Raw genomic sequence first — 17,861 nt, forward strand, 5'->3', positions numbered from 1 at the left:
CCCAGGAACTGCCCTGAGATCCCTGGAGCTGCCCTGAAATCCCTGGAGCAGCCCTGAAATCCCAGGAGTTGCCCTGAAATCCCTGGAGCTGCCCTGAAATCCCAGGAGTTGCCCTGAAATCCCTGGAGCAGCCCTGAAATCCCAGGAGTTGCCCTGAAATCCCTGGAGCTGCCCTGAAATCCCTGGAGCAGCCCTGAAATCCCTGGAGCAGCCCTGAAATCCCAGGAGTTGCCCTGAAATCCCAGGAACTGCCCTGAGATCCCTGGAGCTGCCCTGAAATCCCTGGAGCAGCCCTGAGATCCCAGGAGTTGCCCTGAGATCCCTGGAGCTGCCCTGAAATCCCAGGAACTGCCCTGAGATCCCAGGAGTTGCCCTGAAATCCCAGGAACTGCCCTGAGGCCCCTGGAGCAGCCCTGAGACTCCTGGAACTGCCCTGAAATCCCAGGAACTGCCCTGAAATCCCAGGAACTGCCCCGAGATCCCTGGAGCAGCCCTGAGATCCCTGGAACTGCCCTGAAATCCCAGGAACTGCCCTGAGATCCCTGGAGCAGCCTCATCCTCACCCCCCAGAGCTCGGAGCTGTTTGCAGAGGGAGGAGGAGGAGGAGGAGAGGAGGGGACAACCCCAGAGCTGAAGCCAGACCCTATTCCACCTCTTTTCCTCCACCTTTTCCCTTCCTTGGGATCTCATTCCCAGGTTCTGCCAGTGACCCCCCAGCAGTTGGGGGGTGGGGGGCACCCGGGTCCCATTTTTTTTTTTCACTCCGATTTTCTTCGTGTTTTTTTTTTTTTTGTTTTTTTTTTTTTAACCTCTGTAACTTCAAAAGGGAAACAAGTAGGACAATCCTAAAACTTGGGTTTTTTTTTTTCCTTCTCTACCCATTCACTAAAACCTAAAGAAAGAGTGGGGGGAAGGAGAGAAAGTGGGGGGCAGGGGGGGGCTGAGCTGTGGGATGGGTGTCAGACGATCCCGAAGCGTTCTGCTCGTTTCCTCTTCTTTGCCTGCAGAGGAGAAGAAATTTTTTTTTAAAATCACAATCAAACCCACAAAAAAAAAAAACCCCAAAACCCCAAACAACAAATCAACAAAATCCTGGGCATCCCTGCACGGGACCGATTTGGGGTCAGTAATAACAATTTGGGGTCCCTCGTGTCAGCTCGGCGCTGCGATTTTTTTTTTTTATTATTTTTTCCTTCTGACTTGGGGACAAAGAAAAACCCCAAAATATTCCCAGAGTGGGAATCCTGAGAGGCTGAGCCCCCCCCAGAGCTGCTGCTGGAGCTACAAAGGGGCTGAGCTGGGAACAATGGGGACTTGAGAGGCTGGAAAGGCTTCCAGGCAGTGGGGAGGTGGGAAATGGAAAAGGGCAAAGGGTTAACACTGCCCTATTCATGGGGAAGGTGAGAGGGACACTAAAAGACATTAAATATACTCTTGCCTCGCCCAGATTTCCCTCTAAGCTGTATAAATCTTAATTTTTAGCAGGATAAATAGCCCGGGGGGCAATAGAAGCCCCTAATCAGGAATCTCTGGGGAAAAGGTGCAGTTGAGTGCACACAATGGCAGCAAAAAAAAAAAAAAGAAACAAGGCAGCAAAAAAAAAAGAAAAAAAAAAAAGAGCTTTTTGTTCCAGGCACAATCTCCCAGTGACCTGAAGGAAAAGCATCGAGTCCCCCCCCACACCCCCCCCCCCACAGCCCCCTCTGAGGAGGGGCTCGTTCTCCCCTGCTTGGAGAAGGCTGGGAAGACTGGGAGAGGACTGGGAAGACTGGGAAAAGGCTGGGAACATTGGGAGAAGGCTGGGAGGAGGCTGGAAAACTGGGAGGAGGCTGGGAGGAGGCTGGGAAGACTGGGAGAGGACTGGGAGAGGACTGGGAGAGGACTGGGAAGACTGGGAAAAGGCTGGGAACACTGGGAGAGGACTGGGAGGAGGCTGGGAAGACTGGGAGGAGGCTGGGAGAAGGCTGGGAAGACTGGGAGAGGACTGGGAAGACTGGGAAAAGGCTGGGAACATTGGGAGAAGGCTGGGAGGAGGCTGGGAGAAGGCTGGGAAGACTGGGAGAGGACTGGGAAGACTGGGAAAAGACTGGGAACATTGGGAGAAGGCTGGGAGGAGGCTGGAAAGACTGGGAGAGGACTGGGAGAGAACTGGAAGAGGACTGGGAAAAGACTGGGAAAAGACTGGGAAAAGACTGGGAGGAGGCTGGGAGGAGGCTGGGAGGAGGCTGGGAGGAGGCTGGGAAGACTGGGAAGACTGGGAGAAGGCCGGGAACATTGGGAGAAGACTGGGAACACTGGAAGGAGGCTGGGAAGACAGGGAAGAGGCTGGGAATGCCAGGAGGAAGCTGGGAATGCTGCTAATCCCAAAGAAACCCCCCAGAGATCCCAAGAAAAGCAAAGCCCCCCTCAGAGGATCCAACCAACCCCCCCCTGCTCCTCTGCTCCCTGAGGGGGAGGGAATTTCCCAACCCCAATCCCAACATTTCCCAACCCCAATCCCAACATTCCCAAACCCTCCCCCCTCCAAGCCCAGGGGGGTCCCTTTTGTCCCCAGCCCAGGGGTGACTTTGTCCTCATCCCCTCTGTGTTTGTGTCCTGAGCAAAAGCAGGAGCTGGGAAAGAAGGGGAAAGGGGAGGAAAAGGAAAGAGGAGGAAGAGAAAGAGGGGGAAAAGGAAAGAGGAGGAAAAGGAAAGAGGAGGAAAAGGGAAAGAGGAGGAAAAGGAAAGATGGAAAAGGAAAGAGGGAGAAAAGGAAAGAGGAGGAAAAGAAAAGAGGAGGAAAAGGGAAAGAGGAGGAAAAGGAAAGAGAAGGAAAAGGGGAAAGAGGAGGAAAAGGACAGGAAAGAGGAAGAAAAGGGAAAGAGGAGGAAGAGAAAGAGGATGGAAAGGAAAGAGGGGGAAAAGGAAAGAGGAGGAAAAGGAAAGAGGAGGAAAAGGAAAGATGGGGAAAAGGAAAGACAGGAAAAAGGGAAAGAGGAGGAAAAGGACAGGAAAGAGGAAGAAAAGGACAGGAAAGAGGAAGAAAAGGGAAAGAGGAGGAAGAGAAAGAGGATGGAAAGGAAAGAGGAGGAAAAGGAAAGATGGAAAAGGAAAGAGGGAGAAAAGGAAAGAGGAGGAAAAGAAAAGAGGAGGAAAAGGGAAAGAGGAGGAAAAGGGAAAGAGGAGGAAAAGGGGAAAGAGGAGGAAAAGGAAAGGAGGAAAAGGAAAGAGGAGGAAAAGGGGAAAGAGGAGGAAAAGGACAGGAAAGAGGAAGAAAAGGACAGGAAAGAGGAAGAAAAGGGAAAGAGGAGGAAGAGAAAGAGGATGGAAAGGAAAGAGGGGGAAAAGGAAAGAGGAGGAAAAGGAAAGAGGAGGAAAAGGAAAGAGGAGGAAAAGGAAAGAGGAGGAAAAGGGAAAGAGGAGGAAAAGGGAAAGAGGAGGAAGAAAAAGAGGATGAAAAGGAAAGATGGGGAAAAGGAAAGACAGGAAAAAGGGAAAGAGGAGGAAAAGAAAAGAGGAGGAAAAGAAAAGAGGAGGAAAAGAAAAGAGGAGGAAAAGAAAAGAGGAGGAAAAGAAAAGAGGAGGAAAAGAAAAGAGGAGGAAAGGGGGAAAGAGGAGGAAAAGGAGAGAAAAGAGCAGGGAACTGCCCCAGGAGGTGGGAACTGGAAAAGCTGAGCCCAAGCTGGAGGGGACAGAGCAAAGGGAAAGGAGCTGGGAGCAGGGAGAGCAGCTCCAACCTCCTGATCCCGAGGGATCCTGGGGCTCTGGTGCTGCAGAGGGGGGGATTTGGGAGCTGAGATGGAGCCAATTCCAAAGGGGAAGTGGGAGAAGCTCTGGAGCAGAGCAGCAGTGACCTCCCCCTCCCCAGGATGTCACCTCCTCCCCGGGGCTGTCACTGTCCCCAGGTTTTACCTCTGTGTCTTCTGTGGCTCCGGCCCCAGCTGAACTGGTGATGATGCCAAACCTCTCCTTCCTCTTCTTCAGCTTCTCATCTTCCTCACTCTGCCCCAAAAAAAGGCCCCAGATGGGGGGGGTTGGTGGTGGCATTGTCCCCCCAGAGCCACCAGAGTCCCTGCTGAAGCTTGGGGACACTGAGAGGCAGGGAAAGGCTCTGCTGTGTCCCCCCTTCCCCTCTGCTCCTGGCTCCTTCCCCCGGGGCTGGGGGACAGGAGGTGACACCTGGAGGAGGTGACAATCCTGTCACCTGGAGCAGGAAAAGGAGAGCCCTGGAGCAGCCCAACCCTGCAGGGGATGGAGCTGGAGGCCACAAACCACGGGGGTGTCACCCAGAGGTGGCTGTGGTGGCACTGTCACCTTGTCACCCAGCCAGGGGGTGACCTCCAGGACACCAAGGACAGAGCCACCCACTGGGGTCCTCACCAGTGTCACCAGCACCCAGGGCACCACGTTGGTTGGTTGACCCCCCCCAGGGTGCCACAACCCCCCTCCTGGGTGCCTCAAACTCCCCTGGGTGCCAATCCCCCCCCTGGGTGCCCCAAATTCCCCCAGGGTGCCCCAATCCCCCCCCTTGGGTGGCCCAAACCCCCCCAGGGTGCCACAATCCCCCCCAGGATGCCCCAAACTCCCCAGGGTGCCCTGACCCCCCCTGGGTGCCACAAACCCCCCCTGGGTGCCCCAAACCCCCTTGGGTGCCCCAAACCCCCTCTGGGTGCCCCAAACCCCCCCTGGGTGCCCCAAACCCCCCAGGGTGCCCCAAACCCTCCCTGGGTGCCCCAAACCCCCCCTGGGTGCCACAACCCCCCCTCTGGGTGCCCCAAACCCCCTCTGGGTGCCCCAAACCCCCTCTGGGTGCCCCAACTCCCCCTGGGTGCCCCAAATTCCCCCAGGGTGCCCCAAACCCCCTCTGGGTGCCCCAAACCCTCCCTGGGTGCCACAACCCCCCCTCTGGGTGCCCCAAACCCCCTCTGGGTGCCCCAACTCCCCCTGGGTGCCCCAGATTCCCCCAGGGTGCCCCAAACCCCCTCTGGGTGCCCCAAACCCCCTTGGGTGCCCCAAACCCCCTCTGGGTGCCCCAGATTCCCCCAGGGTGCCCCAATCCCCCCCCTTGGGTGCCCCAACTCCCCCAGGGTGCCCCAAACCCCCTCTGGGTGCCCCAAACCCCCTTGGGTGCCCCAAACCCCCTCTGGGTGCCCCAGATTCCCCCAGGGTGCCCCAAACCCCCTCTGGGTGCCCAAAACCCCCCCTGGGTGCCCCAGATTCCCCCTGGGTGCCCCAAACCCCCTCTGGGTGCCGTGCCCCAAACCCCCTCTGGGTGCCCAAATTCCCCCAGGGTGCCCCAAACCCCCCCTTGGGTGCCACAACCCCCCCTCTGGGTGCCCCAAACTCCCCTGGGTGCCCCAAACCCCCCCCAGACCCCCTCCCCACAAATCCTCATTTTTCCATCACCCCAAGAGCAAAACTTTGAACCCCCCCCAAACCCCCCCCCAGGTGCCAGGGAGGGGGATGAGGGATTCAGCTCCACCCTGGGGGGGGGGTCCCTACTCCAACCAGGGCTGATTCCAACTTTCAGGGAGAAAAACCCAATTTTTCTGGGATGTGAACAAAGCCAGGAGGGGTTTGGGGGGGGGGGACAAAGACACAAAAAAAAAAACCCCAAAAAAACCCAGAACCCCAGGGCCATCAAGCTTTAAAAACCCAACCCAAAAAGGGGGGGGGATGGCCCTGAAGCCACTTTGGAAAAAAAAAATTCCTTGTGCCTTTAAAAAAAAAAGGAGGTGGGAAGGTCCTGGGGAAGGTTGGGAACCAGCCAGAGGTTTATTTATTTTTTTGGGGGCAGCTCTGAGCCCTCCTCCTAAATCAACAGAGCCCTAATGATCCAGGCTCCCTGACAGCTGCTCCCTGACAGCTTTGGATTCATGGAAAAAAAATAAAAAAAATCAGGAAAATTCCTCCCCCATCCCAGCTCGACCCTGGAAGCATCCAGCACCCACCCCTGGGATGAGGAGATGGGTGCTGAGGGTCCCAGGGGGATTTTCCAGCCCTGGTAGAGGTGGGGTTGGTCCCTTTGTGGTTGTTTAGAGCCTCAGTGAGAGTTTGGAGTTGGTATTAAAATGAAAATAAAAAATAAAATTAAAAAAGCCCCAAAAATCAGAATAAAAAAGGGGGGTGGAGAAGAGAAAAGGGGTTGGTGTGGGGTGTGGGGTGTGGGGAATCCAATTTTTTTTAATTTCAGCCTGAAATTCCCACTGATGGTTTTGGGGTTTGGGTGAAAGTTTTTAAAAAATAAAAATAAGTAATAAAAAAAATAAAAAAAAACAACCAAAAAAAAAAAAATTGTAATAAAAAAAGGGGGATGGAGAAGAGAAAAAGGATTTCTGTGGGGTGTGTGGGCAATCCTGAAATCCCCACTGAGAGTTTGGGGTTTGGATTAAAATTTAAAAATAAAACAATTAAAAAACAAAAAGGAAAACAAAAAAATCCCACAAAAAACAAAACAAAAAAAACCCAGAAAAAAAAAAAAAACCTGGGGACCCCACAGAGCCCTTGGGGACCCCACAAAGCCCTTGGGGACCCCACAAAGCCCTGGGGGACCCCACAGAGCCCTTGGGGCCCTATCCCAGGGGCTGGGGGGCAGTGAGGGGAGGAACAACCTCACTTCCCACCACCCAACTCCAAAAATCCTTAAAATCCTAAAAAAAAACCCCAATAAAAATCACCCAAAGCAGCTGTTTTTAGACCCAGGAATTCTCTTCCCTCTCCCACGGGTGATGCAGCCCAAAAAGTGGGGGGAAAAAAAAAAAAAACCCCAAAACCAGGGAGGGCTGAGGCTCCAGCAGAGAAGCAGAATTTGGGAATTTTGGGGGGAATAAAAACCAAAAAAAATTAAAAATCACATTTGGGGACCCCCAGCTTTTTGGAATTTGGCGAATTTTGGGGGGGAAAAAAAACCCAAAAAACCAAAAAAAAAAAATTAAAAATCACATTTGGGGACCCCCAGCTTTTTGGGAATTTGGGAATTTGGGAATTTGGGAGGGAAAAAAACCCAAAAAACCAAAAAAAAATTAAAAATCACATTTGGGGACCCCCAGCTGGAGCCCCCACTTCAAGGGACAGCAAATGGCAGAGGTTTTGGGGACAAGGGGCAGGTGCCCAATTTTTTTCCCCTTTTTCCCCTCCCCCTCAGGGAAGGGGCAGAGGGGGAGGGAGAGAAAATTCCCCCCCCTTCTGGGAGAGAAAATTCCTCATTCCAGGCTCGCTGGGAGCTGAACAATTCAAGGAATTGTTTTCCCCTCCCTGGTTTGTCCCCAGGGACTTTGCTGCTGGCCCTGACCCTGCTCCCAGCCAAGGCCACCCCAATGTCACCTGCCAGCTGAGCCTGGGCCAGCAGCTCCCCCACGTTCCCATTAACAGGAATTAACAGGAGGAGGAAGCTGGAATTAATTTGCTTTCAAACATTTAACTCCTCCCGGGCAGGAGAGGTGGCACCTTGGAGGCTTTTGGGGGGGTTTTGGGACAGTTTGGGGTGGTTTGGGGACAGTTTGGGGTGGTTGGGACATTTCTGGCATCATTTGGGACACTTTGGGATGGTCTGGGACATTTTTGGGGTGGTTGGGGACACTTTAGGGGTGGTTGGGGACACTTTGGGGTGGCTGGGGACACTTAAGAATGGTTGGGGACACTTTTGGGGTGGTTTGGGACATTTTAGAATGGTTGGGGACATTTTTGGGGTGGCTGGGGACACTTCTGGGGTAGTTGGGGACATTTCTGGGGTGGTTTGGGACACTTTGGGGTGGTTGGAGACATTTCTGGCATCATTTGGGACACTTTGGGGTGGTTGGGGGAGACTTTTGGGGTGGTTTGGGACATTTCTGGGGTGGTTGGGACATTTTTGGAGTGGTTGGGGACAATTTTGGGGTGGTTTGGGACAATTTTGGGGTGGTTTGGGACACTTTGGGGTGGTTTGGGACATTTTTGGGGTGGTTGGGGACACTTCAGAATGGTTGGGGACATTTTTGGGATGGTTTGGGACATTTCTGGGTGGTTTGGGACATTTCTGGGGTGGTTTGGGACACTTTTGGGGTGGTTGGGTCAATCTTGGGGTGGTTGAGGACACTTTAGAATGGTTGGGGACACTTTTGGGGTGGTTTGGGACATTTCTGGGGTGGTTGGGGACATTTCTGGCATCATTTGGGACACTTTGGGGTGGTTGGGACAATTTTGGGGTGGTTGGGGACACTTTGGGTGTGGCTGGGACATTTTTGGGGTGGTTGAGGACACTTAAGAATGGTTGGGGACACTTTTGGGGTAGTTGGGGACATTTCTGGGTGGTTTGGGAAACTTTTGGGGTGGTTGGGGAGATTTCTAGCATCATTTGGGACACTTTGGGGTGGTTGGGGAGACTTTTGGGGTGGTTTGGGACATTTCTGGGGTGGTTTGGGACATTTTTGGGGTGGTTGGGGACATTTCTGGGGTGGTTTGGGAAACTTTTGGGGTGGTTGGGGACATTTTTGGGTGGTTGGGGAGATTTCTTTGGTGGTTTGGGACACTTTGGGTGGTTTGGGGACAGTTTGGGGTGGTTGGAGACATTTCTGGCATCATTTGGGACACTTTGGGGTGGTTGGGGAGACTTTTGGGGTGGTTGGGACAATTTTGGGGTGATTTGGGACACTTTAGAATGGTTGGGGACATTTTTGGGATGGTTTGGGACACTTTGGGGTGGTTGGGGACATTTCTGGGGTGGTTTGGGACACTTTTGGGGTGGTTGGGGACACTTTGGGGTGGTTGGGGACATTCTGGGGTGGTTTGGGACACTTTTGGGTGGTTGAGGAGACTTTAGGGGTGGTTTGGGACATTTCTGTGGTGGTTGGGGACACTTTTGGGTTGGTTGGGGAGATTTCTGGGGTGGTTTGGGACAATTTTGGGGTGGTTGGTGACACTTTAAGGTGATTGGGGACACTTTTGTGGTGCTTGGGACAATTTTGGGGTGGTTTGGACACTTAAGAATGGTTGGGGACATTTTTGGGATGGTTTGGGACACTTTAGGGGTGGTTGGAGACACTTTAGAATGGTTGGGGACATTTTTGGGGTGGTTGGGGAGATTTCTGGGGTGGTTGGGGACATTTTTGGGATGGTTTGGGACACTTTTGGGTGGTTGGGAAGACTTTAGGGGTGGTTTGGGACATTTCTGTGGTGGTTTGGGACACTTTTGGGGTGGTTTGGGGACAGTTTGGGGTGGTTGGAGACATTTCTGGCATCATTTGGGACACTATGGGTGGTTGGGGAGACTTTTGGGGTGGTTTGGGACATTTCTGTGGTGGTTGGGGACAATTTTGGGGTGGTTTGGGACACTTTGGGATGGTCTGGGACATTTTTGGGGTGGTTTGGGACACTTTTGGGGTGGTTGGGGACACTTGGGGTGGTTGGGACAATTTTGGGGTGGTTGAGGACACTTTAGAATGGTTGGGGACACTTTTGGGGTGGTTGGGGACATTTCTGGGTGGTTTGGGACAATTTTGGGTGGTTGGGGACACTTTGGGGTGGTTGGAGACGTTTCTGGCATCATTTGGGACACTTTTGGGGTGGTTGGGACAATTTTGGGGTGGTTTGGGACACTTTAGAATGGTTGGGGACATTTTTGGGGTGGTTGGAGACATTTTTGGGTGGTTGTGGGACATTTCTGGGGTGGTTTGGGGACACTTTAGAATGGTTGGGGACATTTTTGGGGTGGCTGGGACATTTTTGGGGTGGTTGGGGATGTTTCTGGAGTAGTTGGGACACTTTTGGGTGGTTGGGGACATTTCTGGGGTGGTTGGGACAATTTTGGGGTGGTTTGGGAGACTTTTGTGTGGCTGGGGACATTCTGGAGTGGTTGGGGACACTTTGGGTGGTTGGGGACATTTTGGGGTGGTTGGGGACACTTTGGGGTGGTTGGGGACTGAGCCTGGGAGCCGTGTGTCCCCTGGGGCTCTCTGGGGCCACAAAGCCCTGTGGCAGGGCCACCAAGTCCTGCCCCTGGGCCACTCATTTCCAAGTCCATCCACTCTCCTGAAAGTCTCTTCCAGCCTAAAAGATTTTGGGATCCTGGGCCAGGAGGAGCAGATCCTGGGCTTTAATTCCCAGCCTTTGGGATCTGGGATCAAAACCCCAGGAGCACCCTGCAGGACGAGGCTTTTACCTTCTTGGAGAGGGAGGAGACGTTGAGCCCAAACCTCTGAGCCCTTTCCTTCAGTTTATCCAGGTTCACCTGGAAAAAAAAAACAGGGAATGCTTTATTCCCAGATTTTTCCAGAGCTCCCGTGTCCCAGGGAGCTGCAGGGCTCATCCTGGTGCTGCTCCACCTCCCAAAAACTCTGGAAAAACCTTTGGATAACCCTCAAACCTGTCAAGGGGACAGGTCCTGGGTCTGAGTCCTGATCCTGAGGGATTCAGCTCCACCCAAAGAGCTCCAAGAAAAGTAAAGAAGGAAAAATCAAAATAAATCAGGTGTGTGGGGAAAAAAAATAAAATGAAATTAAGATAAACATAAAGTTTCTTACCGTGGGTTTGCTGTCTGCAGAGAGACCTGGAAAAAGGGGAGAAAAAAAAAAGGATTAGGGAGAAAACTCCAGGAAGGGGAAAACTCCAGGAGGGAAGAAGCTCCAGGAAGGAGAAAACTCCAGGAGGGAGAAAACTCCAGGAGGGAAAAAGCTCCAGGAGGGAGAAAACTCCAGGAGGGAGAAAACTCCAGGAGGGAAAAAGCTCCAGGAGGGAGAAAGCTCCAGGAGGGAGAAAACTCCAGGAGGGAAAAAGCTCCAGGAGGGAGAAAACTCCAGGAGGGAGAAAGCTCCAGGAAGGAGAAAATTCCAGGAAGGGGAAAACTCCAGGAAGGGGAAAACTCCAGGAGGGAAAAAACTCCAGGAGGGAAAAAAGCTCCAGGAGGGAAAAAGCTCCAGGAAGGAGAAAACTCCAGGAGAGAAAAAGCTCCAGGAGGGAGAAAACTCCAGGAAGGGGAAAACTCCAGGAGGGAAAAAGCTCCAGGAGGGAGAAAACTCCAGGAGAGAAAAAGCTCCAGGAGGGAGAAAACTCCAAGAAGGGGAAAACTCCAGGAGGGAGAAAGCTCCAGGAGGGAGAAAACTCCAGGAAGGGGAAAACTCCAGGAGGGAAAAAGCTCCAGGAGGGAGAAAACTCCAGGAGGGAGAAAGCTCCAGGAAGGAGAAAATTCCAGGAAGGGGAAAACTCCAGGAAGGGGAAAACTCCAGGAGGGAAAAAACTCCAGGAGGGAAAAAGCTCCAGGAGGGAAAAAGCTCCAGGAAGGAGAAAACTCCAGGAGAGAAAAAGCTCCAGGAGGGAGAAAACTCCAGGAAGGGGAAAACTCCAGGAGGGAAAAAGCTCCAGGAGGGAGAAAACTCCAGGAGAGAAAAAGCTCCAGGAGGGAGAAAACTCCAAGAAGGGGAAAACTCCAGGAGGGAGAAAGCTCCAGGAGGGAGAAAACTCCAGGAAGGGGAAAACTCCAGGAGGGAAAAAGCTCCAGGAGGGAGAAAACTCCAGGAGGGAGAAAGCTCCAGGAAGGAGAAAATTCCAGGAAGGGGAAAACTCCAGGAAGGGGAAAACTCCAGGAGGGAAAAAACTCCAGGAGGGAAAAAGCTCCAGGAGGGAAAAAGCTCCAGGAAGGAGAAAACTCCAGGAGAGAAAAAGCTCCAGGAGGGAGAAAACTCCAGGAAGGGGAAAACTCCAGGAGGGAAAAAGCTCCAGGAAGGAGAAAACTCCAGGAAGGGGAAAACTCCAGGAGGGAAAAAGCTCCAGGAGGGAGCAAGCTCCAGGCCCCCCAGATGTTTTCTCCCAGCTCCCACCTCCCCTCAGGAGAGGAAAATTCCCCCAATTCCTCCCTTCCCCCCCAAATCTCCTGGAAATTCCCCCAAATCTCCTGCAGAACTTCCTGAGGCTTCCAGCATGGGAAGATCTGACCAGTATCTCCCAGTAGGAGACACTGGGAAAGGTCCAACCCCACCTTGTCCTTTCCTGCTGATCCCAAAATTCCCTCTGGGAGCTCCCGGGAAAGGGACAGAGGTGACAAAACCACAGGGAAGCATTTGTAGGAATTTTTTCCTGGGAATACTGAAACATTGGGAGTGTCTCTCCAGGGATGGATCCTCCTTCCTCCTCCTCACCTTTGGTCGGAACCGTGGCCAACCCAAACCTGGGGAAGGAAACCAGAACCGGGTCAGAACCGGGGCCTCTCCTTGGGGGGAGTTTCTTAGGAGCAGTTTTTTTGGGGAAGAATTCTTGGGAATATTGGAGCCAGGCTAAAAAAGTTGGGAATCTTCAGCCTGAGGGAGAGCTTGGAGCCTTCCAGGAAAGCTGAGGGATTTTGGGAGGATGGGAAGGGATTAAAAGTGGGAGAAGGGAGTTCCAGGTTGGAAAGGGGGAAGGAAGGAATTTTTTTTTTTTTTTTTTTTCTGGGAATTTTAGGCTGGGAATTTTGCTGGGAATTTTTTTGGCTGGATCCCTGAGGGAGGGAAAGGAGTTGGGAGCTGCCCTCACCGTGCTGCCCTTGCTGCTTTTTTGCTCTCCAGGCTGACCGGGACGTTGAAACGTTCCGCTCGTTTCTGCATCCTCTGGAAAAAAAAAACCAAAAAAATGAGGAAAAAATGAGGAAAAATGAGGAAAAAATGGGATGGATCCAGAGAGGAGCTTCCCGGGATGGAGAGAGGGAAGCAGAGCCCAGAGGGAAGGGGATTTGGAGCTGTTGGTGACGCTGGAAGGGGAAAAGGAGCCGAGAGGGAAGGATGGAAGGAGCCGGAATGCTGAGGGGTGGAACCTCTGGAGTGGGGAAATTCCTGGGAAAAGTGGAAGGGAAATGTTTAATTTTTGATTTTTAACCAAAAAAACCCAAAATTTGTGCCGGGGAAAAACAAAAGCTGGAAAGGGAAATGTTGACTTCAAGCCCAGCACAGGAAGGAGGCAAAAAAACATCGGGAAAATGGGTGGAAAAGACGGAGCAGGAGCCTCGTCCCGAGGGAACGGGGAAGGAGGAGATGGAAAAAAAAATTTGGTTTTTCAGGTGATTTTTCCCTTTTTTCTCGATTTTCCAAAGGGGAAGTTGAGGCTTGGGAAGTGCAGCCCCCCCCAGCCTCGTTCTGGGGGTTCTGGGTCTCTCCCAGGGTTCAGGTTCAGGGGGAAGGGAAAAAAATTCCTGGGTTTTGGGGCTGTTGAAAAGGGGGTTGGGTGGGGTCTGGGGTTGGTTGAAAAAAAGGGAAATGTTAAAAAATAAAAAGAAAATAAAAATAGGAAATATGGGAAAATATGGAAATTATAGGAAAATAGAGAAAAATGTGAAAATATAGAAAATATACTAAAAGTGGTTAAAATATAAATGATATAAAAAAATAGAGAAAAGTTTTAAAATAGATAAAAATTATAGAAAATAGAAAAATAGAAAAATAGTAAAAATATTTAAAAATGTATAAAATAGAGGAAATTATAAAAATATAAAAAATAAATATAAAAATATGAAAATATATAAGTTATAGGAAAATATAGAAATATAGGAAATTATAAAAATATAAAAATAATAAAAGTATTTAAAAATATCTAAAATATAGGAAATTATAAAAATATAAAAAATAAATATAAAAATATAGAAAAATATATAAATTATAGGGAAATATAAAAATATAGAAAAATAGAAAAATTGAAAAATATTAAAAGTATTTTAAAATATGTAAAATATAGGAAAATATAAAAATATAAAAATAAATATAAAAATATGAAAATATAGAAATTATAGAAAAATATAGAAAAATATAAAAATATAAAAATATTAAAAATAATATTAAAAATATAGGAAAATATAAAAATGTTAAAAATATTAAAGATATAGGAAAATATAAAAATATTTAAAAGTTATAAAAAATATAAAAATATAAAATATATAAAAATATAAAAGTATTAAAAATACTAAAAATATAGAAAAATATATAAAAATATAAAAATATTAAAAATATAGGAAAATATAAAAATGTTTAAAAATTATAAAAATATAAAAATATAAAATATATAAAAACACAAAAATATTAAAAATAATAAAAATATAGAAAAATATATAAAAATATAAAAATATTTAAAAATATAAAAAATTATAAAGATATTAAAGATATTAAAAATATAGGAAAATATAAAAATATATTAAAATTATTAAAAGTATAAAATATATAAAAATACACAATATAAAATATACAAAAATATAAGAAATACTTAAAATATGTAAAATATAGAAAAATATTAAAAATATTAAAAGTATAGGAAAATATAAAAAACATAAAAATATAGAAAAAATATAAAAAATATTTTAAAAAATTTTTAAAAAATTGAGGCTTGGGAAATGCACCCCCCCCCCCCCCTCATTCTGGATTTCCTGCATCTCTCCCTGTGTTCATCTCCAGATTGTAGGAAAAAAAATCCTCTTTTTTTTTTTTTTTTTTTTTTTCCTCTTTTTAAAAGGAATTTTGCTGGGCTCTGGATTCAGTTTTTAAAAAAAAAAAAAAAAGAAAAAATAATTAAAAAAAGAGTTTTCTGCCAACAGAAGAACAAAAGGTGAGGGCAGAGAGGGCCCTGGGAGCCTCCAGAGGTCAAAATCCCCTCCTGGATTTGGTTTCCAGGGAAAGAGGAAAAATCCCTGGAGCAGGGAAAGGGGGGGGGGAGCACCAGGGACTCCTCAGAGCCACTGCCTGCCCCAAAGAGGAGGAAAATGGGGAAAAAAAAAAAAGTGGAAAGGAGGGAAAAGAGGGAAATTTGGGATGAGAGACCCCAAACCCTGGGATTCCAGAGGAAAGGCTGGGGGTGGTTGGGGAGAGTTTTGGGGTGGTTTGGGGCATTTTTGGGGTCGTTGGAGACACTTTTGGGGTGGTTGAGGACACTTCAGAATGGTTGGGGACATTTATGGGATGGTTTGGGACACTTTTGGGGTGGTTTGGGGCATTTTTTGAGTGGTTTGGGACACTTTGGAATAGTTGGGGACATTTCTGGGGTGGTTGGAGAGACTTTAGGGTGGTTGGGGACATTTTTGGGGTGGTTTGGGGCATTTCTGGGGATGTTGGGGAGACTTTAGGGTGGTTGGGGGCATTTGTGGGGTGGTTGGGGACATTTTGGGGTGGTTGGGGAGACTTTTGGGGTGGTTTGGGACACTTTTGGGTGGCTGGGGACATTTTTGGGTGGTTTGGGACATTTTTGGGGTGGTTGGGGACAGTTTTGGGGTGGTTTGGGACATTTCTGGGGTGGTTTGGGAGACTTTTGGGTGGTTTGGGACATTTTTAGGATGGTCTGGGACATTTTGGGTGGTTGGGGACACTTTTGGGGTGGTTGGGGACATTTCTGGGGTGGTTGGGGAGACTTTAGGGTGGTTGGGGACATTTCTGGGGTGGTTGGAGACACTTTTGGGGTGGTTTGGGACACTTTTGGGTGGTTGGGACATTTTCAGGGTGGTTTGGGACATTTTTGGAGTGGTTTGGGACACTTTGGATTAGTTGGGGACATTTCTGGGGTGGTTGGGGACACTTTTGGGTGGTTGGGGACATTTTCGGGGTGGTTTGGGACATTTTTGGGGTGGTTGGAGACATTTTTAGGGTGGTTGGGGACATTTCTGGGGTAGTCTGGGACATTTTGGGTGGTTGGGGACATTTTTGGAGTGATTGGGGACACTTTAGAATGGTTGGGGACACTTTTGGAGTGGTTTGGGACATTTTTAGGGTGGTTTGGGACACTTTAAGGATGGTTGGGGACATTTCTGGGGTGGTTGGGGACACTTTTGTGGTGCTTGGGACAATTTTGGGGTGGTTGGGGACATTTGGGATGGTTTGGGACATTTCTGGGGTGGTTGGGAAGACTTTAGGGTGCTTGGGGACATTTTCGGGGTGGTTGGGGAGACTTTTGGGTTGTTGGGGACATTTCTGGGGTGGTTTGGGACATTTTTGAAGTGGTTTGGGACATTTTTGGGGTGGTTTGGGACACTTTAGGGGTGGTTGGGGACATTTTTGGGTGGTTGGGGACACTTTAGAATGGTTGGGGACACTTTTGGGGTGGTTTGGGAGACTTCTGGAGTCCTGAAACTCCAGAGTTTTTTTTTCCCCGAGGATTTGGTGGCTTTGGGAGGGGGAGGTTGGTTTGGGATAAAACCCCAAAACGGGGTGGTTTTCCCCCAAAACGTTTCCCCTGCCCTCACCTCCATCTGTGAGATTTCCGAGCTGATCTTCACCACCTTCTTTTCCGTGATCCTGGGAAGGTTGGGAAGGAATCGGGTCAGAACCCCCCGGTCCTGGTTCTGAGCAGCAAGAACCGAGCCCAAACCCAACCCGGGAACCCCCAGAGGAGACGGAGCTGAGGCCAGAAGGGCCAAACCTGGGAGGGCCCCTAAAGGGCCGGGTTCTGAGCCCGAAGAAGCGGCCGAAGAAGAGCCTCTCCTCCTCTTCCTCTCTCCTCCTCTCTCTCTTCCTCCTCCTCCTCCTCTTCTCCCCTTTCTTCCTCTCTCCTTCTTCTTCCTCTTCCTCTCTCCTCCTCCTCCTTCTCCTCTCCTCTCTTCCTCCTCCTTTCTCTTCCTCTTCCTCCTCCTCCTTTCTTCCTCCTCCTCCTCCTCTTTTCCTCCTCCTCCCCCTTCTTCCTCCTCCTCCTTCTTCGTCCCCTCTCGCTCCCCTCTTCCTCCTCCTCCTTTCTTCCTCCTCCTCTCTTACTCCTCCTCCTCCTCTTTTCCTCTTCCTCCTCTCTTCCTCCCCCCTTCTTCCTCCTTCTCTATTCCTCCTCCTCTTCCTCTCTTCCTCTTCTTCCTCCTCTCTTCCTCCTCCTCTCTCTTCCTCTTCCTCTCTTCCTCTTCCTCCTTTCTTCCTCCTCCTCCTCCTCTTTTCCTCCTCCTCCTCCTCCTCTTTTCCTCCTCCTCCTCCTCCTTTCTTCCTCTTCCTCCTCCTCCTCCCCCTTCTTCCTCCTCCTCCTTCTTCTTCCTCCCCTCTTCCTCCCCCTTTCTTCCTCCTCCTGTTTTCCTCCTCCTCCTCCTCCTCTCTTCCTCCTCCTCTTCCTCTCTTCCTCTTCCTCCCCCTTTCTTCCTCTTCTTCCTCCTCCTCTCTTCTTCCTCCTCCTCTCTTCCTCTTCCTCCTTTCTTTCTCTTCCTCCTCTCTTCCTCCCCTCCTCCTCCTCCTCCTCTTCTTCCCCCTCTCTTCCTATTCCTCTCCTCCTCTCTTCCTCCTCCCCTCTCTTCCTCTTCCTCTCTTCCTCATCTTCTTCCTCATTTCTTCCTCCTCCTTTCTTCCTCCTCCTCCTCTTTTCCCCCTCCTCCTCCTCCTTTCTTCCTCTTTCTCCTCCTCTTATCCTCCTCCTCCCCTCTTCCTCCTCCTCTCTTCCTCCCCCCTTCTTCCTCCTTTCTTCTTCCTTCCCTCTTCCTCCCCTTTTCCTCCTCCTCCTTTCTTCCTCCTCCTCCTCTTTTCCTCTTCCTCCTCTCTTCCTCCCCCCTTCTTCCTCCTCCTCTCTTCCTCCTCCTCCTTTCTTCCTCCTCCTCTCTTACTCCTCTTCCTCCTCCTTCTCTCTTCCTCTTCCTCTCTTCCTCTTCCTCCTCCTCTTCCTCCCCCTTTCTTCCTCTTCTTCATCCTCCTCTCTTCCTCTTCCTCCTCTCTTCCTCCCCTCCTCCTCCTCCTCTCTTCTTCCTCCTCTTCCTCCTCCTCTCCTCTTCTCTTATTCTTCCTTCTCTCTTCCTCTTCCTCTCTTCCTCTTCTTCCTCCCCCTTTCTTCCTCTTCCTCCTTCCTCTTTTCCTCCTCCTCCCCCCTTCTTCCTCCTCCTCCTTCTTCTTCCTCCCCTCTTCCTCCTCCTCCTTTCTTCCTCCTCCTCTCTTACTCCTCCTCCTCCTCTTTTCCTCTTCCTCCCCTCTTCCTCCTTCCTCTTCCTCCTCCTCCTCTCTTCCTCCCCA

The 17,861-nt window shown here is 49.9% G+C and overlaps 1 protein-coding gene across 1 annotated transcript; it reads right to left on the reverse strand.

Moving 5' to 3' along the window:
- Positions 1-841: 841 nt before the first annotated feature.
- On the reverse strand, positions 842-16,231 carry SARNP (SAP domain containing ribonucleoprotein). Its single transcript, XM_071729437.1, has 7 exons — positions 16,136-16,231; positions 12,460-12,533; positions 12,087-12,115; positions 10,476-10,501; positions 10,115-10,183; positions 3,892-3,981; positions 842-1,001 (listed from the first exon to the last, which is right to left on the reverse strand). The coding sequence occupies exons 1-7, from the start codon at positions 16,139-16,141 to the stop codon at positions 960-962; spliced, it is 336 nt and encodes a 111-aa protein (XP_071585538.1). The 5' UTR covers positions 16,142-16,231; the 3' UTR covers positions 842-959.
- Between the last annotated feature and the right edge of the window lie 1,630 nt (positions 16,232-17,861).

The sequence above is a fragment of the Heliangelus exortis genome, chromosome 31 (assembly GCF_036169615.1).
Source record: "Heliangelus exortis chromosome 31, bHelExo1.hap1, whole genome shotgun sequence".
Taxonomy (NCBI): domain Eukaryota; kingdom Metazoa; phylum Chordata; class Aves; order Apodiformes; family Trochilidae; genus Heliangelus; species Heliangelus exortis.

What these genes read in the sequence shown, in the direction of transcription:
- SARNP (XM_071729437.1), bottom strand. An exon ending in CTGCAGACAGCAAACCCACG is followed by an intron (nt 10,184 to 10,475) that starts GTAAGAAACTTT and finishes TTTTTTTTCCAG; the next exon opens with GTGAACCTGGATAAACTGAA. An exon ending in GAGCCACAGAAGACACAGAG is followed by an intron (nt 1,002 to 3,891) that starts GTAAAACCTGGG and finishes TCTCCTCTGCAG; the next exon opens with GCAAAGAAGAGGAAACGAGC.